Source organism: Oncorhynchus keta, chromosome 17 (assembly GCF_023373465.1).
Source record: "Oncorhynchus keta strain PuntledgeMale-10-30-2019 chromosome 17, Oket_V2, whole genome shotgun sequence".
In the NCBI taxonomy this organism is placed as follows: Eukaryota; Metazoa; Chordata; class Actinopteri; order Salmoniformes; family Salmonidae; genus Oncorhynchus; species Oncorhynchus keta.
In genome coordinates, this window is record NC_068437.1 from 59,606,470 (window position 1) to 59,630,416 (window position 23,947).

The 23,947-nt window shown below is 46.4% G+C and overlaps 1 protein-coding gene and 1 long non-coding RNA gene across 21 annotated transcripts in view; both read right to left on the reverse strand.

The window, feature by feature from the left end:
* Nucleotides 1–256: 256 nt before the first annotated feature.
* The window catches only part of pnpla2 (patatin-like phospholipase domain containing 2), a 34,718-nt gene continuing 11,027 nt past the window's right edge, over nt 257–23,947 (reverse strand). Inside the window, exons 4-11 of one of the 16 annotated variants that reach the window (XR_008067217.1) lie at nt 23,700–23,909; nt 22,526–22,586; nt 19,007–19,222; nt 12,939–13,071; nt 8,062–8,184; nt 907–1,414; nt 808–876; nt 257–675 (exon numbers count right to left, since the gene is read on the reverse strand). Coding sequence is in view for 1 of the 16 variants with exons in the window: in XM_052466804.1 (XP_052322764.1) it covers nt 1,033–1,414; nt 8,062–8,184; nt 12,939–13,071; nt 19,007–19,222; nt 22,526–22,586; nt 23,700–23,909 (1,125 nt within the window). In the remaining 15 variants the exon portion in view is untranslated. Of the gene's footprint in view, nt 1,415–8,061; nt 8,185–12,938; nt 13,072–19,006; nt 19,223–22,525; nt 22,587–23,699; nt 23,910–23,947 lie in introns of all 16 variants that reach the window. The other 15 variants (XR_008067216.1, XR_008067214.1, XR_008067211.1 and 12 more) reach the window with 15 other exon arrangements.
* Nucleotides 8,234–11,397, reverse strand: LOC127908427 (uncharacterized). Of its 5 annotated transcripts, none has more exons than XR_008067305.1 (4): nt 11,363–11,397; nt 9,823–10,304; nt 9,446–9,590; nt 8,234–8,393 (listed from the first exon to the last, which is right to left on the reverse strand). It is a non-coding gene; the product is annotated as an uncharacterized LOC127908427 (long non-coding RNA). The 5 variants fall into 5 exon arrangements; XR_008067304.1 differs by lacking the exon at nt 11,363–11,397 and adding an exon at nt 11,200–11,234; XR_008067303.1 differs by lacking the exon at nt 11,363–11,397 and adding an exon at nt 10,443–10,477.

Here is a 23,947-nt window from a genome sequence, read left to right on the forward strand (position 1 = left end):
CCAATGACTGGGCTGACCAATGACTGGGATGACCAATGACTGGGATGACCAATGACTGGGCTGACCAATGACTGGGCTGACCAATGACTGGGCTGACCAATGACTGGGCTGACCAATGACTGGGCTTCCAACAGCAGGCTTCACTACAGTAGCCTACAGGAGCTGCTCTGTCGCTGTCTGACAGGTAGTATTCATCTCCTCTAACTAGTCTCTGTGTGCTGTGCGCATGTGACAAATAAAAAGCATGATTACTAAATGGAAATACACACGTGGCAATTTTAATTCAACAAAATTGTTCAAATGAACCTATAGACCGATAAGCATGACCCAGGTGAAATGTATTTACGGTCGGGCTAATCGGTTAAACGGTTCATCGGTAACATCCCGAGTCCTTGAACATGTTTGCTATCAACAGTCAACAGTAAATACTTTTTACTGTTTATTATCTTAATGACTTTAATATATTTTGTAATGTTTTGTAAAAGTCACATTGACACGATGCAGATCGGCGGTTCCTTGTAGGTTCCTGGGTATCCCAATGGGCAGGTGAGTGAATAGAATGATAGCGAACAAGGCACTGTGTCATCGATGATGAGATAACACACGTTGGTGCACTGTCCCTTTAATTGGAAGGTGTCTACCTGGCTGTTCTACCTGTCTACCTGGCTGTTCTACCTGTCTACCTGGCTGTTCTACCTGTCTACCTGGCTGTTCTACCTGTTCTACCTGTCTACCTGGCTGTTCTACCTGTTCTACCTGTCTACCTGGCTGTTATACCTGTTCTACCTGTCTACCTGGCTGTTATACCTGTTCTACCTGTCTACCTGGCTGTTATACCTGTTCTACCTGTCTACCTGGCTGTTATACCTGTTCTACCTGTCTACCTGGCTGTTATACCCGTTCTACCTGTCTACCTGGCTGTTATACCTGTTCTACCTGTCTACCTGGCTTGTTATTAGAATCTGTCTGTAATACTAAATGCCCCCCCCCCAGGGGGCCCTCAGTGTCTCCTGAATGGCATACATTATATTACTATAGTGAGGCTGGAAGAGCCGCAGTAGAGTTGTGGTTTTCACTGAGCCTCCTCATCATCAGCCCCATCCCCTCTACCTCCTCTGGGTTTATGATGGGGGATGTAAGAGACAAGGCTGGTCCTGGTCCTCCTTCCCCAGCTCTGGTGGACCCTCCTGGGACTGGGCTCCCTCCTGTGGGACCTCTGGTGTAGAAGGAACCCTGGAGGTCCATGTTAACACAGAAGACGCCCGGCAGCAGCTGCCTCTGGTACTGGTCCAAACGACTGATAACATCCAGGATAGAGGAGCTGCCTCCACTCACCCAACTTGGGAGCAGGCTGGCAGGGATGAGCTGGGCAGGCAGGGACTGGCAGTGACGCAGCTCCAACTGGTAGGAAAACCTAGAGAGAGAGAGACTCAACACATTATGAGGGCATACGGGCTTAAAGTGAGAGTGTGGAAAAGTGTCTATAGGAAAACCTAGAGGGATACGAGGGACATAACATTTACGATACCAAATTTCAATTTATAAAAACAAAAAAAAGACTGCGTTTTTGTCTTTTGAGCTTCTAGTCATGAAATCTATGCAGCCTACTCAATCACCGTTTATAGCTACTGTTCCCAGGCCTCCTGGGCCATATACATAGTTCCTCACTGAGTTCCCTGAATTCCTATCGGACTTTGTAGTCATAGCAGATAATATTCAAATTTTTGGTGACTAATATTCACGTGGAAAAGTCCACAGACCCACTCCAAAAGGCGTTCGGAGCCATCATCGACTCAGTGGGTTTTTGTCCAACATGTCTCCGGACCTACTCACTGTCACAGTCATACTCTGGACCGAGACTTCTCTGGTGGAATAAATGTTGGGGATCTTAATGTTTTTTCTCCTAAACCTGGACTATCGGACCACCATTTTATTACGTGTGCAATCGCAACAAATCATCTGCTCAGACCCCAACCAAGGATCATCAAATGCCGTGCTATAAATTCTCAGACAACCCAAAGATTCCTTGATGCCCTTCCAGACTCCCTCCACCTACCCAAGGACATCAGAGGACAAAAATCAGTTAACCAGCTAACTGTGGAACTTCATGTAACCATAACAATACTCAAGATATAGTCGCACCCCTAAAAACATTTGTCATAAGAAACTAGCTCCCTGGTATACAGAAAATACCCGAGCTCTGAAGCAAGCTTCCAGAAAATTGGAACGGAAATGGCGCCATACCAAACTGGAAGTCTTCCGACGAGCTTGGAAAGACAGTACCGTGCAGTATCGAAGAGCCCTCACTGCTGCTCGATAATCGTATTTTTCCAACTTAATTGAGCAGAATATTTTTGATACTGTCGCAAAGCTAACTAAAAAACAGTATTGAGAGGATGGCTTTCACTTCAGCAGTGATAAATTCGTGAACTTCTTTGACGAAAAGCTCATGATAATTATAAAGCAAATTACGGACTTTAAATCTGAGTATTTCTCCAAAGCTCAGTTGTCCTGTGTCTGCACAACTCTGCCCGGCCCTAGGATCAATGGAGACACTCAAGTTTTTTAATCCTGTATCTCTTGACACATTGATGAAAATAATCATGGCCTCTAAACCTTCAAGCTGCATACTGGACCCTATTCCAACTAAACTACTGAAAGAGCTGCTTCCTGTGCTTGGCCCTCCTATGTTGAACATAATAAATGGCTCTCTATCCACCGGATGTGTACCAAACTCACTACAAGTGGCAGCCTCTCTTAAAAAAGCCAAACCTTGACCCAGAAAATATTTTAAAAACTATCAGCCTTTATCAAATCTCCCATTCCTCTCAAATGTTTTTGAAAAAGGTGTTGCGCAGCAACTCACTGCCTTCCTGAAGACAAACAATGTATACGAAATGCTTCAGTCTGGTTTTAGACCCCATCATAGCACTGAGACTGCACTTGTGAAGCTGGTAAATTACCTTTTAATGGCGTCAGACCCGAGGCTCTGCATCTGTCCTCGTGTTCCTAGACCTTAGTGCTGCTTTTGATACCATCAATCACCACATTCTTTTGGAGAGATTGGAAACCCAAATTGGTCTACACGGACAAGTTCTGGCCTGGTTTAGATCTTATCTGTCGGAAAGATATCAGTTTGTCTCTGTGGATGGTTTGTCGTCTGACAAATCAACTGTACATTTCGGTGTTCCTCAAGGCTCCGTTTTAGGACCACTATTGTCTTCACTATATATTTTACCTCTTGAGGATGTCATTCGGAAACATAATGTTAACTTTCATTGCTATGCGGACAACCTGTGTTTCAGACATAAGGAAGTGGATGGCAGCAAATGTTTTACTTTTAAACTCTGACAAAACAGAGATGCTTGTTCTAGGTCCCAACACACAAAGAGATCTTCTGTTGGGTCTGACAATTCATCTTGATGGTTGTACAGTCGTCTCAAATACAACTGTGAAGGACCTCAGCGTTACTCTGGACCCTGATCTCTCTTTTGACGAACATATCAAGACTGTTTCAAGGACAGCTTTTTTCCATCTACGTAACATTGCAAAAATCTGAAGCTTTCTGTCCAAAAATTATGCAGAAAAATGTAGCCATGCTTTTGTCACTTCTAGGTTAGACTACTGCAATGCTCTACTTTCCGGCTACCCGGATAAAGCACTAAATACACTTCCGTTAGTGCTAAATACGGCTGCTAGAATCCAGAGTAGAACCTAACAATTTGATCATATTACTCCAGTGCTAGCCTCCCTACACTGGCTTCCTGTTAAGACTAGGTTTGATTTCAAGGTTTTACTGCTAACCTACAAAGCATTACAAGGGCTTGCTCCTAGCTATCTTTCGGATTTGGTCCTGCCGTACATACCTACACGTACGCTACGGTCACAAGACGCAGGCCTCTTTACTGTCCCTAGAATTTCTAAGCAAACAGCTGGAGGCAGGGCTTTCTCCTCCAGAGCTCCATTTCTATAGAATGGTCTGCCTACCCATGTGAGAGACGCAAACTCAGTCTCAACCTTTAAGTCTATTTTGAAGAATCATCTCTTCAGTAGGTCCTATGATTGAGTGTAGTCTGGCCCAGGAGTGTGAAGGTGAACGGAAAGTCACTGGAGCGACGAACCGCCCTTGCTGTCTTTGCCTGGCCGGTTCCCCTCTTTCCACTGGGATTCTCTACTTCAAACCCTATTACAGGGGCTGAGTCACTGGCTTACTAGGGCTCTTTCATACCGTCCCTAGGAGGGGTGCATCACTTGAGTGGGTTGAGTCACTGACTTGATCTTCCTGTTCGGTTTGGCACCCCCCCGGGTTTGTGCCGTGGGGGAGCTCTTCGTGGGCTATACTCGGCCCCGCTCTCAGGATAGTAAGTTGGTGGTTGAAGATATCCCTCTAGTGATGTGGGGGCTGTGCTTTGGTAAAGTGGGTGGGGTTATATCCTGCCTGTTTGGCCCTGTCCGGGGGTATCGTCGGACGGGGCCACAGTGTCTCCCGACCCCTCCTGTATTTATGCTGCAGTAGTTTGTGTCGGGGGGCTAGAGTCAGTCTGTTATATCTGATGTATTTCTCCTGTCTTATCCAGTGTCCTGTGTGAATTTAAGTATGCTCTCTCTAATTCTCTCTCTTTCTCTCTTTCTTTCTCTCTCTCGGAGGACCTGAGCCCTAGGACCATGCCTCAAGACTACCTGGCCTGATGACTCCTTGCTGTCCCCAGTCCACCTGGTCGTGCTGCTGCTCCAGCTTCAACTGTTCTGCCTGCGGCTATGGAACCCTGACCTGTTCACCGGACGTGATACCTGTCCCAGACCTGCTGTTTTCAACTCTCTAGAGACAGTAGGAGTGGTAGAGATACTCTGAATGAAAAGCCAACCTGTTGCACCCTCATCAACTACCGTGATTATTATTATCTGACCTTGCTAGTCATTTATGAACATTTGAACATCTTGTCCATGTTCTGTTATAATCTCCACCCGGCACAGCTAGAAGAGGACTGGCCACCCCTCATAGCCTGGTTCCTCTCTAGGTTTCTTCCTAGGTTCTGGCCTTTCTAGGGAGTATTTCCTAGCCACCGTGCTTCTACACCTGCATTGCTTGCTGTTTGGGGGTTTAGGCTGGGTTTCTGTACAGCACTTTGTGACATCAGCTGATGTAAGTAGGGCTTTATAAATACATTAGATTGATGGAGGATTATAAAATGTCTGTAGGAAAACCTAGAGGGATACGAGGGACACTGAAGAGTATTTTGAGGACATACAGAAAGTTAGTTTTTTCCACCCCACTCCACCCCACCCCACTCCACCACATCCCATCCCACCCCACCCCACTCCACCCCACCCCACACCACTCCACTCCACTCCACTCCACTCCTCTACTGACTTGTTCTATTGTTGCTACATTCACTTAGCTACTGACGTGTTCTATTGTTGCTACATTCACTTAGCTACTGACTTGTTCTATTGTTGCTACATTCACTTAGCTACTGACTTGTTCTATTGTTGCTACATTCACTTAGCTACTGACGTGTTCTATTGTTGCTACATTCACTTAGCTACTGACTTGTTCTATTGTTGCTACATTCACTTAGCTACTGACTTGTTCTATTGTTGCTACATTCACTTAGCTACTGACGTGTTCTATTGTTGCTACATTCACTTAGCTACTGACTTGTTCTATTGTTGCTACATTCACTTAGCTACTGACTTGTTCTATTGTTGCTACATTCACTTAGCTACTGACTTGTTCTATTGTTGCTACATTCACTTAGCTACTGACTTGTTCTATTGTTGCTACGTTCACTTAGCTACTGACGTGTTCTATTGTTGCTACGTTCACTTAGTTACTGACTTGTTCTATTGTTGCTACATTCACTTAGCTACTGACTTGTTCTATTGTTGCTACATTCACTTAGTTACTGACTTGTTCTATTGTTGCTACATTCACTTAGTTACTGACTTGTTCTATTGTTGCTACATTCACTTAGCTACTGACTTGTTCTATTGTTGCTACATTCACTTAGTTACTGACTTGTTCTATTGTTGCTACATTCACTTAGCTACTGACTTGTTCTATTGTTGCTACATTCACTTAGCTACTGACTTGTTCTATTGTTGCTACATTCACTTAGTTACTGACTTGTTCTATTGTTGCTACATTCACTTAGCTACTGACTTGTTCTATTGTTGCTACATTCACTTAGCTACTGACTTGTTCTATTGTTGCTACATTCACTTAGCTACTGACTTGTTCTATTGTTGCTACATTCACTTAGTTACTGACTTGTTCTATTGTTGCTACATTCACTTAGCTACTGACTTGTTCTATTGTTGCTACATTCACTTAGCTACTGACTTGTTCTATTGTTGCTACATTCACTTAGCTACTGACTTGTTCTATTGTTGCTACATTCACTTAGTTACTGACTTGTTCTATTGTTGCTACATTCACTTAGCTACTGACTTGTTCTATTGTTGCTACATTCACTTAGTTACTGACTTGTTCTATTGTTGCTACATTCACTTAGCTACTGACTTGTTCTATTGTTGCTACATTCACTTAGCTACTGACTTGTTCTATTGTTGCTACATTCACTTAGCTACTGACTTGTTCTATTGTTGCTACATTCACTTAGCTACTGACTTGTTCTATTGTTGCTACATTCACTTAGCTACTGACTTGTTCTATTGTTGCTACATTCACTTAGTTACTGACTTGTTCTATTGTTGCTACATTCACTTAGCTACTGACTTGTTCTATTGTTGCTACATTCACTTAGTTACTGACTTGTTCTATTGTTGCTACATTCACTTAGCTACTGACTTGTTCTATTGTTGCTACATTCACTTAGTTACTGACTTGTTCTATTGTTGCTACATTCACTTAGCTACTGACTTGTTCTATTGTTGCTACATTCACTTAGCTACTGACTTGTTCTATTGTTGCTACATTCACTTAGCTACTGACGTGTTCTATTGTTGCTACATTCACTTAGCTACTGACTTGTTCTATTGTTGCTACATTCACTTAGCTACTGACTTGTTCTATTGTTGCTACATTCACTTAGCTACTGACTTGTTCTATTGTTGCTACATTCACTTAGCTACTGACTTGTTCTATTGTTGCTACGTTCACTTAGTTACTGACTTGTTCTTGTTCTATTGTTGCTACATTCACTTAGCTACTGACTTGTTCTATTGTTGCTACATTCACTTAGTTACTGACTTGTTCTATTGTTGCTACATTCACTTAGTTACTGACTTGTTCTATTGTTGCTACATTCACTTAGCTACTGACTTGTTCTATTGTTGCTACATTCACTTAGCTACTGACTTGTTCTATTGTTGCTACATTCACTTAGCTACTGACTTGTTCTATTGTTGCTACATTCACTTAGCTACTGACTTGTTCTATTGTTGCTACATTCACTTAGCTACTGACTTGTTCTATTGTTGCTACATTCACTTAGTTACTGACTTGTTCTATTGTTGCTACATTCACTTAGCTACTGACTTGTTCTATTGTTGCTACATTCACTTAGCTACTGACTTGTCCTATTGTTGCTACATTCACTTAGCTACTGACTTGTTCTATTGTTGCTACGTTCACTTAGTTACTGACTTGTTCTATTGTTGCTACGTTCACTTAGCTACTGACTTGTTCTATTGTTGCTACGTTCACTTAGTTACTGACGTGTTCTATTGTTGCTACGTTCACTTAGTTACTGACTTGTTCTATTGTTGCTACGTTGTCGCGAGGTTAACCTACAAGGAAGCATTTCACTGCACTGTGTACATTAGGTGTATATGACTAATAAACTAACTTGAACAAACATGTGTACAAACTGTGAGTCGGTCTGTCGGTCTGTCAGAGTGTGTGTGTGTGTGTGTGTGTGTGTGTGTGTGTGTGTGTGTGTGTGTGTGTGTGTGTGTGTGTGTGTGTGTGTGTGTGTGTGTGTGTGTGTGTGTGTGTGTGTGTGTGTGTGTGTGTGTGTGTGTGTGTGTGTGTGTGTGTGTGTGTGTGTGTGTGTGTGTGTGTGTGTGTGTGGTGTGTGTGTGCGGTTGGCATCTCACCTTGCAGAGACCCTGTTGGACACAGTCTTGGTGGCCCGTGTCACAGCACACTGTAGCATCTTAATCGTTTGTTCTCCGATCCATCCCACGTCCTCCTGCACATCAGGCAGCCATTCTAACAGTCTGGGAGGAGAGACGGGACATTAGTAATATATAATATATTATTGTTACTCTAACAGTTTAGGAACGGAACAACATGTCAATAGGCATGATAGTCAATAACACTGCATGGTCAGGGTGGTATTCATTACTGCACACTGTAGAAAAACATATAGCAACACTTTTTGCAATGGTTTGATATTGGCTGTCCTAACACTGGTCACATGATGAACCTGACCCAGTCACTGGTCACATGAGGAACCTGACCCTAACACTGGTCACATGATGAACCTGACCCAGTCACTGGTCACATGATGAACCTGACCCAGTCACTGGTCACATGATGAACCTGACCCAGTCACTGGTCACATGATGAACCTGACCCAGTCACTGGTCACATGATGAACCTGACCCAGTCACTGGTCACATGATGAACCTGACCCAGTCACTGGTCACATGATGAACCTGACCCAGTCACTGGTCACATGATGAACCTGACCCAGTCACTGGTCACATGATGAACCTGACCCAGTCAATGGTCACATGATGAACCTGATCCAGTCACTGGTCACATGATGAACCTGATCCAGTCACTGGTCACATGATGAACCTGACCCTAACACTGGTCACATGATGAACCTGACCCACTGGTCACATGATGAACCTGGTCACACATGATGAACCTGATCCAGTCACTGGTCACATGATGAACCTGACCCATTCACTGGTCACATGATGAACCTGATCCAGTCACTGGTCACATGATGAACCTGACCCTAACACTGGTCACATGATGAACCTGACCCTAACACTGGTCACATGATGAACCTGACCCAGTCAATGGTCACATGATGAACCTGATCCAGTCACTGGTCACATGATGTGACCCAGTCACTGGTCATGATGAACCTGATCCAGTCACTGGTCACATGATGAACCTGACCCTAACACTGGTCACATGATGAACCTGACCCAGTCACTGGTCACATGATGAACCTGACCCAGTCACTGGTCACATGATGAACCTGACCCAGTCACTGGTCACATGATGAACCTGATCCAGTCACTGGTCACATGATGAACCTGACCCAACACTGGTCACATGATGAACCTGATCCAGTCACTGGTCACATGATGAACCTGACCCAGTCAATGGTCACATGATGAACCTGACCCAGTCACTGGTCACATGATGAACCTGACCCAGTCAATGGTCACATGATGAACCTGACCCAGTCACTGGTCACATGATGAACCTGACCCAGTCACTGGTCACATGATGAACCTGATCCAGTCACTGGTCACATGATGAACCTGATCCAGTCACTGGTCACATGATGAACCTGACCCAGTCACTGGTCACATGATGAACCTGACCCAGTCACTGGTCACATGATGAACCTGACCCAGTCACTGGTCACATGATGAACCTGACCCAGTCACTGGTCACATGATGAACCTGATCCAGTCACTGGTCACATGATGAACCTGACCCAGTCACTGGTCACATGATGAACCTGACCCAGTCACTGGTCACATGATGAACCTGACCCAGTCACTGGTCACATGATGAACCTGACCCAGTCACTGGTCACATGATGAACCTGATCCAGTCACTGGTCACATGATGAACCTGACCCAGTCACTGGTCACATGAGGAACCTGACCCAGTCACTGGTCACATGATGAACCTGACCCAGTCACTGGTCACATGATGAACCTGACCCAGTCACTGGAATATTTATCTTTGAGGGGAAGGGGGAAGTCCAGAAGATTTGAAACAGAGTTATCTTGCTACACAGGCCTAGATAGAAAAAGTGCACAGCTACATGTACAGAACTATAATAAGGTCCGACCCAACACAGGAGTAAGCGGTTCACTGCGGCTACAGAGCCATCGGGCCTTGACTATATCCCTGTTTGTAGTCCTGTCTGTTTGTAGTCCTGTGTGTTTGTAGTCCTGTGTGTTTGTAGTCCTGTGTGTTTATAGTCCAGTGTGTTTGTAGTCCTGTGTGTTTGTAGTCCTGTGTGTTTGTAGTCCTGTGTGTTTGTAGTCCTGTGTGTTTGTAGTCCTGTGTGTTTGTAGTCCTGTGTGTTTGTAGTCCTGTGTGTTTGTAACGACACGAGCAGAGAGCTTTGTCTTATCTCACAGTCATGGACTGGGGAGGGTGGGTCTAGTTTGTCATGGACAGAGCAGACTCCAGGAGAGGGTATAGGGTCTAGTCCTACCTAACAGTCATAGCAGAACAGACTCCAAGGGGAGGGTATAGGGTCTAGTCCTACCTAACAGTCATGGACAGAGCAGACTCCAAGGGGAGGGTATAGGGTCTAGTCCTACCTAACAGTCAAGGACAGAGCAGACTCCAGGGGAGGGTATAGGGTCTAGTCCTACCTAACAGTCATAGACAGAACAGATTGCAAGGGGAGGGTATAGGGTCTAGTCCTACCTAACAGTCATGGACAGAGCAGACTCCAGGGGAGGGTATAGGGTCTAGTCCTACCTAACAGTCATAGACAGGGCAGACTCCAGGGTATAGGGTCTAGTCCTACCTAACAGTCATGGACAGAGCAGACTCCAGGGAGGGTATAGGGTCTAGTCCTACCTAACAGTCATAGACAGAGCAGACTCCAAGGGGAGGGTATAGGTCCTACCTAACAGTCATGGACAGAACAGACTCCAGGGTCTAGTCCTACCTAACAGTCATGGACAGAGCAGACTCCAGGGAAGGGTATAGGGTCTAGTCCTACCTAACAGTCATGGACAGAGCAGACTCCAGGGTCTAGTCCTACCTAACAGTCATAGACAGAACAGACTCCAGGGGAAGGGTATAGGGTCTAGTCCTACCTAACAGTCATGGACAGAGCAGACTCCAGGGTATAGGGTCTAGTCCTACCTAACAGTCATGGACAGAGCACACTCCAGACTCTTACCTAACAGTCATGGACAGAGCAGACTCCAGGGGAGGGTATAGGGTCTAGTCCTACCGAACAGTCATGGACAGAGCAGACTCCAAGGGGAGGGTATAGGGTCTAGTCCTACCTAACAGTCATGGACAGAGCAGACTCCAAGGGGAGGGTATAGGGTCTAGTCCTACCTAACAGTCATAGACAGAGCAGACTCCAGGGAAGGTATAGGGTCTAGGTCTACCTAACAGTCATGGACAGAGCAGACTCCAGGGGAAGGGTATAGGGTCTAGTCCTACCTAACAGTCATGGACAGAGCAGACTCCAAGGGGAGGGTATAGGGTCTAGTCCTACCTAACAGTCATAGACAGGGCAGACTCCAGGGTATAGGGTCTAGTCCTAGTCATGGACAGAGCAGACTCCAGGGGAGGGTATAGGGTCTAGTCCTACCTAACAGTCATAGACAGAGCAGACTCCAAGGGGAGGGTATAGGGTCTAGTCCTACCTAACAGTCATGGACAGAACAGACTCCAGGGTACAGGGTCTACCTACCTAACAGTCATGAACAGAGCAGACTCCAGGGAAGGGTATAGGGTCTAGTCCTACCTAACAGTCATGGACAGAGCAGACTCCAGGGTCTAGTCCTACCTAACAGTCATAGACAGAACAGACTCCAGGGGAAGGGTATAGGGTCTAGTCCTACCTAACAGTCATGGACAGAGCAGACTCCAGGGTATAGGGTCTAGTCCTACCTAACAGTCATGGACAGAGCAGACTCCAGGGTATAGGGTCTAGTCCTACCTAACAGTCAGGGACAGAGCAGAATCCAGGAGAGGGTATAGGGTCTAGTCCTACCTAACAGTCATGGACAGAGCAGACTCCAGGAGAGGGTATAGGGTCTAGTCCTACCTAACAGTCATGGACAGAACAGACTCCAAGGGGAGGGTATAGGGTCTAGTCCTACCTAACAGTCATAGACAGAGCAGACTCCAGGGGAAGGTATAGGGTCTAGGCCTACCTAACAGTCATGGACAGAGCAGACTCCAGGGGAGGGTATAGGGTCTAGTCCTACCTAACAGTCATAGACAGAACAGACTCCAAGGGGAGGGTATAGGGTCTAGTCCTACCTAACAGTCATAGACAGAGCAGACTCCAGGGGAAGGTATAGGGTCTAGGCCTACCTAACAGTCATGGACAGAGCAGACTCCAGGGGAAGGGTATAGGGTCTAGTCCTACCTAACATTCATAGACAGAGCAGACTCCAGGGGAAGGGTATAGGGTCTAGTCCTACCTAACAGTCATAGACAGAGCAGACTCCAGGGTACAGGGTCTAGTCCTACCTAACAGTCATGGACAGAGCAGACTCCAGGGGAGGGTATAGGGTCTAGTCCTACCTAACAGTCATGGACAGAGCAGACTCCAAGGGGAGGGTATAGGGTCTAGTCCTACCTAACAGTCATGGACAGAGCAGACTCCTGGGTATAGGGTCTAGTCCTACCTAACAGTCATGGACAGAGCAGACTCCAGGGGGAGGGTATAGGGTCTAGTCCTACCTAACAGTCATGGACAGAGCAGACTCCAGGGAAGGGTATAGAGTCTAGTCCTACCAAACAGTCATAGACAGAGCAGACTCCAGGGGAGGGTATAGGGTCTAGTCCTAACTAACAGTCATGGACAGAGCAGACTCCAGGGGAAGGGTATAGAGTCTAGACCTAACAGTCATAGACAGAGCAGACTCAGGGGAGGGTATAGGGTCTAGTCCTACCTAACAGTCATGGACAGAGCAGACTCCAGGGGGAGGGTATAGGGTCTAGTCCTACCTAACAGTCATGGACAGAGCAGACTCCAGGGGGAGGGTATAGGGTCTAGTCCTACCTAACAGTCATGGACAGAGCAGACTCCAGGGGAAGGGTATAGGGAAGCATCATAGCCATCACCATCCTGACTGGCAGCAGGTTGCTTAGCGACTGGACCAGACTGTATCTCTCCTTGCAGGCTTCAACCAGAGCTACAGAGAGAGACAGAGAGAGACAGAGAGAGAGAGAGAGAGAGAGAGAGAGAGAGAGAGAGAGAGAGAGAGACAGAGAGAGACAGAGAGAGAGAGAGAGAGAGAGAGAGAGAACACATCACTGACTAAATATATGACCTAAATATATGAGTTACAGAGAGAGGATAGAGAACAATTCACTCACTGAAAACATTACCTTAATACATGAGAGTTACAGAGAGAAGATTAGAGAACTACAGAGACAAGAAGAGAGAGCTACACAGAGAAGAGAGAGGTACAGAGACAAGAAGAGAGAGCTACAGAGGGAGATACAGAGAGAAGAAGAGAGAGTGCCAGAGGGAGATACAGAGATAAGAGAGAGTGACAGAGAGAGATACTGAGAGAAGAAGAGAGTGACAGAGAGAGGTACTGAGAGAAGAAGATAGTGACAGAGAGAGATACAGAGAGAGCTACAAGAGAAGAAGAGAGAGTGACAGAGAGAGCTACAAGAGATACAGAGAGAAGAGAGAGTGACAGAGAGAGATACTGAGAGAAGAAGAGAGAGTGACAGAGAGAGATACTGAGAGAATAAGAGAGTGACAGAGGGAGATACTGAGAGAAGAAGAGTGACAGAGAGAGATACTGAGAGAATAAGAGAGTGACAGAGAGCTGAGAGAAGAAGAGTGACAGAGAGAGAACTGAGAGAAGAAGAGAGTGACAGAGAGAAATACAGAGAGAGCTACAAGTGAAGAAGAGAGAGTGACAGAGAGAGCTACAAGAGAAGAAGAGAGAGTGACAGAGAGAGATACTGAGAGAAGAGAGAGTGACAGAGAGAAATACAGAGAGAGCTTACAAGAGAAGAAGAGAGAGTGACAGAGAGATACTGAGAGAAGAAGAGAGAGCTACAAGAGAAGAAGAGAGAGTGACAGAGATAGATACTGAGAGAAGAATAGAGAGTGACAGAGAGCTACAGAGAGAAGAAGAGAGAGTGACAGAGAGCTACAGAGAGAAGAAGAGAGTGACAGAGAGAGATACTGAGAGAAGAAGAGAGTGACAGAGATAGATACAGAGAGAGCTACAAGAGAAGAAGAGAGAGATACAGAGAGAAGAAGAGAGTGACAGAGAGAGATACAGAGAAGAAGAGAGAGCTACAAGAGAAGAGAGAGAGTGACAGAGATAGATACTGAGAGAAGAATAGAGAGTGACAGAGAGATACTGAGAGAAGAAGAGAGAGTGACAGAGAGAAAGAGAAGAAGAGAGAGAGTGACAGAGAGAGATACTGAGAGAAGAATAGAGAGTGACAGAGAGAAGAGATACAGAGAGAAGAGAGAGTGACAGAGAGATACTGAGAGAAGAAGAGAGAGCTACAGAGAGAAGAATAGAAGAGTGACAGAGATAGATACTGAGAGAAGAAGAGTGACAGAGAGAGGTACTGAGAGAATAAGAGAGTGACAGAGGGAGATACTGAGAGAAGAAGAGAGACAGAGAGAGGTACTGAGAGAAGAAGAGAGTGACAGAGAGAGATACAGAGAGAGCTACAAGAGAAGAAGAGAGTGACAGAGAGAGCTACAAGAGAAGAAGAGAGAGTGACAGAGAGAGATACTGAGAGAAGAAGAGAGAGTGACAGAGATAGATACTGAGAGAAGAATAGAGAGTGACAGAGATACAGAGAGAAGAGAGAGTGACAGAGAGAGATACTGAGAGAAGAAGAGAGAGTGACAGAGGGAGATACTGAGAGAATAAGAGAGTGACAGAGAGAGGTACTGAGAGAAGAAGAGAGTGACAGAGAGAGATACAGAGAGAGCTACAAGAGAAGAAGAGAGAGTGACAGAGAGAGCTACAAGAGAAGAAGAGAGAGTGACAGAGAGAGATACTGAGAGAAGAAGAGAGAGTGACAGAGAGAAATACAGAGAGAGCTTACAAGAGAAGAAGAGAGAGTGACAGAGAGATACTGAGAGAAGAAGAGAGAGCTACAAGAGAAGAAGAGAGAGTGACAGAGATAGATACTGAGAGAAGAATAGAGAGTGACAGAGATACAGAGAGAAGAGAGAGTGACAGAGAGAGATACTGAGAGAAGAAGAGAGAGTGACAGAGAGAGATACTGAGAGAAGAAGAGAGAGACAGAGATAGATACAGAGAGAGCTACAAGAGAAGAAGAGAGAGATACAGAGAGAAGAAGAGAGTGACAGAGAGAGATACTGAGAGAAGAAGAGAGAGCTACAAGAGAAGAAGAGAGAGTGACAGAGATAGATACTGAGAGAAGAATAGAGAGTGACAGAGATAGATACTGAGAGAAGAATAGAGAGTGACAGAGAGCTACAGAGAGAAGAAGAGAGAGTGACAGAGAGAGATACAGAGAGAAGAAGAGAGTGACAGAGATAGATACAGAGAGAAGAAGAGAAGACAGAGAGATACAGAGAGAAGAAGAGAGTGACAGAGAGAGATACTGAGAGAAGAAGAGAGAGCTACAGAGAGAAGAAGAGAGAGTGACAGAGATAGATACAGAGAGAAGAAGAGAGTGACAGAGATAGATACAGAGAGAAGAAGAGAGTGACAGAGATAGATACAGAGAGAAGAAGAGAGTGACAGAGAGAGATACAGAGAGAAGAAGAGAGAGACAGAGAGAGAGACAGAGAGAGAGAGATACTGAGAGAAGAAGAGAGAGTGACAGAGAGAAGAAGAGAGAGTGACAGAGAGAGATACTGAGAGAAGAAGAGAGAGTGACAGAGATAGATACTGAGAGAAGAAGAGAGAGTGACAGAGAGAGATACTGAGAGAAGAAGAGAGAGTGACAGAGATAGATACTGAGAGAAGAATAGAGAGTGACAGAGAGCTACAGAGAGAAGAAGAGAGAGTGACAGAGAGAGATACAGAGAGAAGAAGAGAGTGACAGAGAGAGATACAGAGAGAAGAAGAGAGTGACAGAGAGAGATACTGAGAGAAGAAGAGTGACAGAGAGAGATACTGAGAGAAGAAGAGAGAGAGTGACAGAGAGAGATACAGAGAGAAGAAGAGAGAGTGACAGAGAGAGATACAGAGAGAAGAAGAGAGTGACAGAGATAGATACAGAGAGAAGAAGAGAGAGTGACAGAGATAGATACAGAGAGAAGAAGAGAGTGACAGAGAGAGATACTGAGAGAAGAAGAGAGAGTGACAGAGAGAGTGACAGAGAGAGATACTGAGAGAAGAAGAGAGAGTGACAGAGAGAGATACTGAGAGAAGAAGAGAGTGACAGAGATAGATACTGAGAGAATAAGAGACAGAGAGAGATACTGAGAGAAGAAGAGAGAGTGACAGAGAGAGATACTGAGAGAAGAAGAGAGAGTGACAGAGAGAAGAAGAGAGTGACAGAGAGAGATACCGAGAGAAGAAGAGAGTGACAGAGATAGATACAGAGAGAAGAAGAGAGTGACAGAGAGAGATACAGAGAGAGATACTGAGAGAGCTACAGAGGGAGGCATGGGGAACAATACATAGCTTTTATTTAGCAGATGCTGTTCTTTACTCTGCCTACAGAGAGCAGCAGAGAGAAGAGAGTGACAAACATTTCCTGAATACAGACTACACACTGGAGAGACATGAATAGAGAGCTGACAGAAACAGAGACAGACTAGTGTCCTGGTACATCAAGCTGTCTCACTACAGAAACAGAGATGGAAGTGTCCTGTCCAGGGGTGTCCTGGTACATCAAGCTGTCTCACTACAGAAACAGGAGATGGACTACCTGTCCAGGGGTGTCCTGGTACATCAAGCTGTCTCACTACAGAACCAGAGATAGACTAGTGTCCTGTCCAGGGGTGTCCTGTACATCAAGCTGTCTCACTACAGAAACAGGAGATAGACTAGTGTCCTGTCCAGGGGTGTACTGGTACATCAAGCTGTCTCACTACAGAAACAGGAGACAGACTAGTGTCCTGGTACATCAAGACTACAGAAACAGGAGATGGACTAGTGTCCTGTCCAGGGGTGTCCTGGTAGCTGTCTCACTACAGAACCAGGAGATAGACTAGTGTCCTGGTACATCAGAAACAGGAGATAGACTAGTGTCAGAGGGGTGTCCTGGTACATCAAGCTGTCTCACTACAGAAACAGGAGATGACAGTGTCCTGTCCAGGGGTGTCCTGGTACATCAGCTGTCTCACTACAGAAACAGGAGATCGAAGTGTCCTGTCCAGGGGTGTCCAGACATCAGACTACAGAAACAGGAGATCGACTAGTGTCCTGTCCAGGGGTGACATCAAGCTGTCTCAGAAACAGGAGATGACCTGAGGGGTGTCCTGTAGATACAGAAACAGGAGATGGACTAGTGTCCTGTCCAGGGGTGTCCTGTACATCAAGCTGTCTCACTACAGAAACAGGAGATAGACTAGTGTCCTGAGGGGTGTCCTGTACATCAAGCTGTCTCACTACAGAAACAGGAGATGGACTAGTGTCCTGTCCAGGGGTGTCCTGGTACATCAAGCTGTGAAACAGGAGATCGAGATACTCTGAGAGAACAGGAGATAGACAGAGAGGTGTCAGAGTCTCACTACAGATACAGGGGTGAGAGTAAGAAGCTGTCTCACTACAGAAACAGGAGATAGAGTGTCCTGGTACATACAGAAACAGGAGATAGACTAGTGTCCTGTCCAGGGGTGTACTGTACATCAAGCTGTCTCACTACAGAAACAGGAGATAGACTAGTGTCCTGTCCAGGGTCCTGTACATCAAGCTGTCTCACTACAGAAACAGGAGATAGACTAGTGTCCTGTCCAGGGGGTGTCCTGTACATCAGCTGCCTCTACAGAACCAGGAGATAGACTAGTGTCTGGCACATCTGCCTCACTACAGAAACAGGAGATAGACTAGTGTCCTGTCCAGGGGTGTCCTGTACATCAAGCTGTCTCACTACAGAACCAGGAGATAGACTAGTGTCCTGTCCAGGGGTGTACTGGTACATCAAGCTGTCTCTCACTACAGAAACAGGAGATAGACTAGTGTCCTGTCCAGGGGTGTACCATCAAGCTGTCTCACTACAGAACCAGGAGATAGACTAGTGTCCTGGTACATCAAGCTGTCTCACTACAGAAACAGGAGATGGACTAGTGTCCTGTCCAGGGGGTGTCTGTACATCAAGCTGCCTCTCTACAGAACCAGGAGATAGACTCCTGTCCAGGGGTGTCCTGTACATCAAGCTGTCTCACTACAGAAACAGGAGATAGACTAGTGTCCTGTCCAGGGGGTGTCATCAAGCTGTCTCTCTACAGTAACAGGAGATAGACTATGTCCAGGGGTGTAGCTGTCATCAAGCTGTCTCACTACAGAAACAGGAGATAGACTAGTGTCCTGTGGGGTCCAGGGGTGTCCTGGTACATCAAGCTGTCTCACTACAGAAACAGGAGATAGACTAGGGGGTGTCCTGTACATCAGCTGTCTCACTACAGAACCAGGAGATGACTCCTGGCACATCAAGCTGCCTCACTACAGAACCAGGAGATAGACTAGTGTCCTGGTACATCAAGCTGTCTCACTACAGAAACAGGAGATGGACTAGTGTCCTGTCCAGGGGGTGTCCTGTACATCAAGCTGCCTCTCTACAGAACCAGGAGATAGACTAGTGTCCTGTCCAGGGGGTGTCCTGTACATCAAGCTGCCTCTCTACAGAACCAGGAGATAGACTCCTGCCCTATGGGCCATTCTGGCTCAGACAAGGCTTACTTACAAGGCCTTTCTCAAGTCCAGTCTTGTTGATTGGATATTTGTCAGTTGTCTCGTGCCTTTCTGAGACTATGTTCTGGAGATGGGTCTTGAGGTAGGCCTCTAAAATGTATGGGCACGATTCATACCCCTTATTTAGAAGATGTTTAAAATACATTTAATAGATGTTGAAAATATGTATTTTTATTTTATTTTTATTTGAAAATACATTTTTTTCAACCAATTCTGCTCACTGGGATTTGCTGTTCTTTAGTCTTACCTTTGTGTAGTCTGGGTGGCAGATGTTCAAAGATGTGATCCTCAATGGCGGATTGGGAGGGGTTTACCACTACCCCATCCTCGCTGGGTCTGATCTCGTTCTCTACATGATGCTCCTCATGCTCTTCCTCATCATCATCCTCGTTCATGATGTCCTCTTCGTCATCCTCACCGTCAGCTATCAGAGGTCTGTGGGGTCCTGGATGATTCAGTAGTCCTGAAACATCGACAAACAACACAGTTAAGAACCTGCGGTCTGTCTGGTTGGTCGTCGGTCTGTCTGGTTGGTTGGTCGTCGGTCTGTCTGGTTGGTCGTCGGTCTGTCTGGTTGGTCATCGGTCTGTCTGGTTGGTCGTCGGTCTGTCTGGTTGGTTGGTCGTCGGTCTGTCTGGTTGGTCGTCGGTCTGTCTGGTTGGTCATCGGTCTGTCTGGTTGGTCGTCGGTCTGTCTGGTTGGTCGTCGGTCTGTCTGGTTGGTCGTCGGTCTGTCTGGTTGGTCATCAGTCTCTCTGGTTGGTCGTTGGTCTCTCTGGTTGGTCATCGGTCTGTCTGGTTGGTCATCGGTCTGTCTGGTTGGTCGTCGGTCTGTCTGGTTGGTCGTCGGTCTGTCTGGTTGGTCATCAGTCTGTCTGGTTGGTTCGTCAGTCTCTCTGGTTGGTCGTCGGTCTGTCTGGTTGGTCGTTGGTCTGTCTGGTTGGTCGTCGGTCTCTCTGGTTGGTCGTCGGTTTGTCTGGTTGGTCGTCGGTCTGTCTGGTTGGTCGTCGGTCTGTCTGGTTGGTCTTTGGTCTGTCTGGTTGGTTCGTCATTCTGTCTGGTTGGTCATCAGTCTCTCTGGTTGGTCGTTGGTCTGTCTGGTTGGTCATCGGTCTGTCTGGTTGGTCATCGGTCTCTCTGGTTGGTCGTCGGTCTGTCTGGTTGGTTCGTCAGTCTGTCTGGTTAGTCATCGGTCTGTCTGGTTGGTCGTCGGTCTGTCTGGTTGGTTCGTCAGTCTGTCTGGTTGGTCATCGGTCTGTCTGGTTGGTCGTCGGTCTGTCTGGTTGGTCATCAGTCTGTCTGGTTGGTCGTCGGTCTGTCTGGTTGGTCGTCTGTCTGTCTGGTTGGTCGTCGGTCTCTCTGGTTGGTCATCTGTCTGTCTGGTTGGTCATCAGTCTGTCTGGTTGGTCATCAGTCTGTCTGGTTGGTCATCGGTCTCTCTGGTTGGTCATCGGTCTGTCTGGTTGGTCATCGGTCTGTCTGGTTGGTCATCAGTCTGTCTGGTTGGTCATCGGTCTCTCTGGTTGGTCATCGGTCTCTCTGGTTGGTCATCGGTCTGTCTGGTTGGTCATCAGTCTCTCTGGTTGGTCATCGGTCTCTCTGGTTGGTCATCGGTCTGTCTGGTTGGTCATCAGTCTCTCTGGTTGGTCATCTGTCTCTCTGGTTGGTCATCTGTCTGTCTGGTTGGTCATCGGTCTGTCTGGTTGGTCATCGGTCTGTCTGGTTTGTCATCGGTCTGACTGGTTGGTCGTCGGTCTGTCTGGTTGGTCGTCGGTCTCTCTGGTTGGTCATCGGTCTCTCTGGTTGGTCATCGGTCTGTCTGGTTGGTCATCGGTCTCTCTGGTTGGTCATCGGTCTGTCTGGTTGGTCATCGGTCTGTCTGGTTGGTCATCGGTCTGTCTGGTTGGTCATCGGTCTGTCTGGTTGGTCATCGGTCTGTCTGGTTGGTCATCAGTCTGTCTGGTTGGTCATCAGTCTGTCTGGTTGGTCATCGGCCTGTCTGGTTGGTCATCAGTCTCTCTGGTTGGTCATCGGTCTGTCTGGTTGGTCATCAGTCTGTCTGGTTGGTCATCGGTCTGTCTGGTTGGTCATCGGTCTGTCTGGTTGGTCATCAGTCTGTCTGGTTGGTCATCGGTCTATCTGGTTGGTCGTCGGTCTGTCTGGATGGTCGTCGGTCTCTCTGGTTGGTCGTCGGTCTGTCTGGTTGGTCATCGGTCTGTCTGGTTGGTCGTGGGTCTGTCTGGATGGTCGTGGGTCTCTCTGGTTGGTCGTCGGTCTCTGGTTGGTCATCGGTCTGTCTGGTTGGTCATCTGTCTGTCTGGTTGGTCATCGGTCTCTCTGGTTGGTCATCGGTCTGTCTGGTTGGTCATCGGTCTGTCTGGTTGGTCATCAGTCTGTCTGGTTGGTCATCGGTCTCTCTAGTTGGTCATCAGTCTGTCTGGTTGGTCATCGGTCTGTCTGGTTGGTCGCCGGTCTGTCTGGTTGGTCATCGGTCTGTCTGGTTGGTCGTCGGTCTCTCTGGTTGGTCGTCGGTCTGTCTGGTTGGTCATCGGTCTCTCTGGTTGGTCGTCTGTCTCTCTGGTTGGTCATCGGTCTGTCTGGTTGGTCATCGGTCTGTCTGGTTGGTCATCAGTCTGTATGGTTGGTCATCGGTCTGTCTGGTTGGTCATCGGTCTGTCTGGTTGGTCATCAGTCTGTCTGGTTGGTCGTCAGTCTCTCTGGTTGGTCATCAGTCTGTCTGGTTTGGGTATCAGTCTGTCTGGTTGGTCATCAGTCTGTCTGGTTTGGGTATCAGTCTGACTGGTTGGTCATCAGTCTGTCTGATTTGGGTATCAGTCTGACTGGTTGGTCATCGGTCTGTCTGGTTGGTCATCAGTCTGTCTGGTTGGTCATCAGTCTGTCTGGTTGATCATCGGTCTGTCTGGTTGGTCATCAGTCTGTCTGGTTGGTCATCAGTCTGTCTGGTTGGTCATCAGTCTGTCTGGTTGGTCATCAGTCTGTCTGGTTGATCATCAGTCTGTCTGGTTGGTCATCAGTCTGTCTGGTTGGTCATCAGTCTGTCTGGTTGGTCATCAGTCTGTCTGGTTGGTCATCAGTCTGTTAATCATCAGTCTGTCTGGTCATCAGTCTGTCTGGTTGGTCATCAGTCTGTCTGGTTGATCATCAGTCTGTCTGTTGTCATCAGTCTGTCTGGTCATCAGTCTGTCTGGTTGATCATCAGTCTGTCTGGTTGGTCATCAGTCTGTCTGGTTGGTCATCAGTCTGTCTGGTTGGTCATCAGTCTGTCTGGTTGGTCATCAGTCTGTCTGGTTTGGGTATCAGTCTGTCTGGTTTGGGTATCAGTCTGTCTGATTTGGGTATCAGTCTGACTGGTTGGTCATCGGTCTGTCTGGTTGGTCATCAGTCTGTCTGGTTGGTCATCAGTCTGTCTGGTTGATCATCGGTCTGTCTGGTTGGTCATCAGTCTGTCTGGTTGGTCATCAGTCTGTCTGGTTGGTCATCAGTCTCTCTGGTTGGTCATCAGTCTGTCTGGTTGATCATCAGTCTGTCTGGTTGATCATCAGTCTGTCTGGTTGGTCGTCGGTCTGTCTGGTTGGTCGTCGGTCTGTCTGGTTTGGGTATCAGTCTGTCTGGTTTGGGTATCAGTCTGTCTGGTTTGGGTATCAGTCTGACTGGTTGGTCATCAGTCTGTCTGGTTGATCATCAGTCTGTCTGGTTGGTCATCAGTCTATACTAAAGCATTAAATAGCCTTAGAAAGGTTTCTTACCGTTCTTCTTCAGGAAGTGAAGGGCATCTTTATATCCCTGTTTACACATGGTCTTCATAACCTGAAACAAAGAAACACAGACACAGTAAATATCCTCATTCGGAGAGTCTGTCTCCGTAAGGACACCTTGTAAATAACAGTACGTAATGTCCCGTGTGGCTCGGGTTGGTAAGAATGTGTGGTGGTAGCAATGCCAAGCTCGTGGTTTCAATTCATGCACGGATCACACATACTAAAACAAACACACAATGTACTGTCGCTTTGGATGAAAATGGCTGATGAATGGCATATATTATCATATTTACATTATGTAAATTAGCATATTATTACATGATGTAAATACATATATTATCATATTTACATTATGTAAATTAGCATATTATTACATGATGTAAATACATATATTATCATATTTACATGATGTAAATTAGCATATTATTACATGATGTAAATACATATATGATCATACCATTAGCACATTATGTAAATGAAAATAGTATCATATTATTATTAGTAGTAGTATTACATTATGTAAATTAGCATATTATATTATTACTATTACATTATGTAAATACATATATTATCATATCATTAGTACATTATGTGAATACATATATTATCACACCATTAGTACATTATGTAAATTAGTGTATTATCATAGTATTAGTACATTATGTAAATGCATGTATATATGAATAAATGTAAGTTACTATAGTACCTGTGGATCAGGGGGAAACAGGGTTCTGGACACTCTGTAGAGGTGTGTGTGTGTGTCTATGTGTGTGTGTGTGTGTGTGTGTGTGTGTGTGTGTGTGTGTGTGTGTGTGTGTGTGTGTGTGTACCTGTGGATCAGGGGAAACAGAGTTCTGGACACTCTGTAGAGGTGTGTGTGTGTGTGTGTGTGTGTGTGTGTGTGTGTGTGTGTGTGTGTGTGTGTGTGTGTGTGTGTGTGTGTGTGTGTGTGTGTGTGTACCTGTGGATCAGGGGAAACAGAGTTCTGGACACTCTGTAGAGGTGTGTGTGTGTGTGTGTGTGTGTGTGTGTGTGTGTGTGTGTGTGTGTGTGTGTGTGCGTGCGTGCGTGCGTGCGTGCGTGCGTGCGTGCGTGCGTGCGTGCGTGCGTGCGTGCGTGCGTGTGTGTGTGTGTGTGTGTGTGCGTGCGTGTGTGTGTGTACCTGTGGCTCAGGGGGAAACAGAGCTCTGGACACTCTGTAGAGGTTGGTGAGTGTAAACTGGATGGAGGTGTTGGTGAATCGTAGTTCATGCATGTTGGTGGATCGGTCTCTGGGGCAGATGTCACTCTCTCCAGAGAATGGAGACACAGTGATGGTGTTCTTCAGTTCATACTGAGGCAGATTATCACTGATACCACCGTCCACGTAACGCTGGAGGGGGAAGAGGGAGGGGGGAGGGGGTGGAGAGA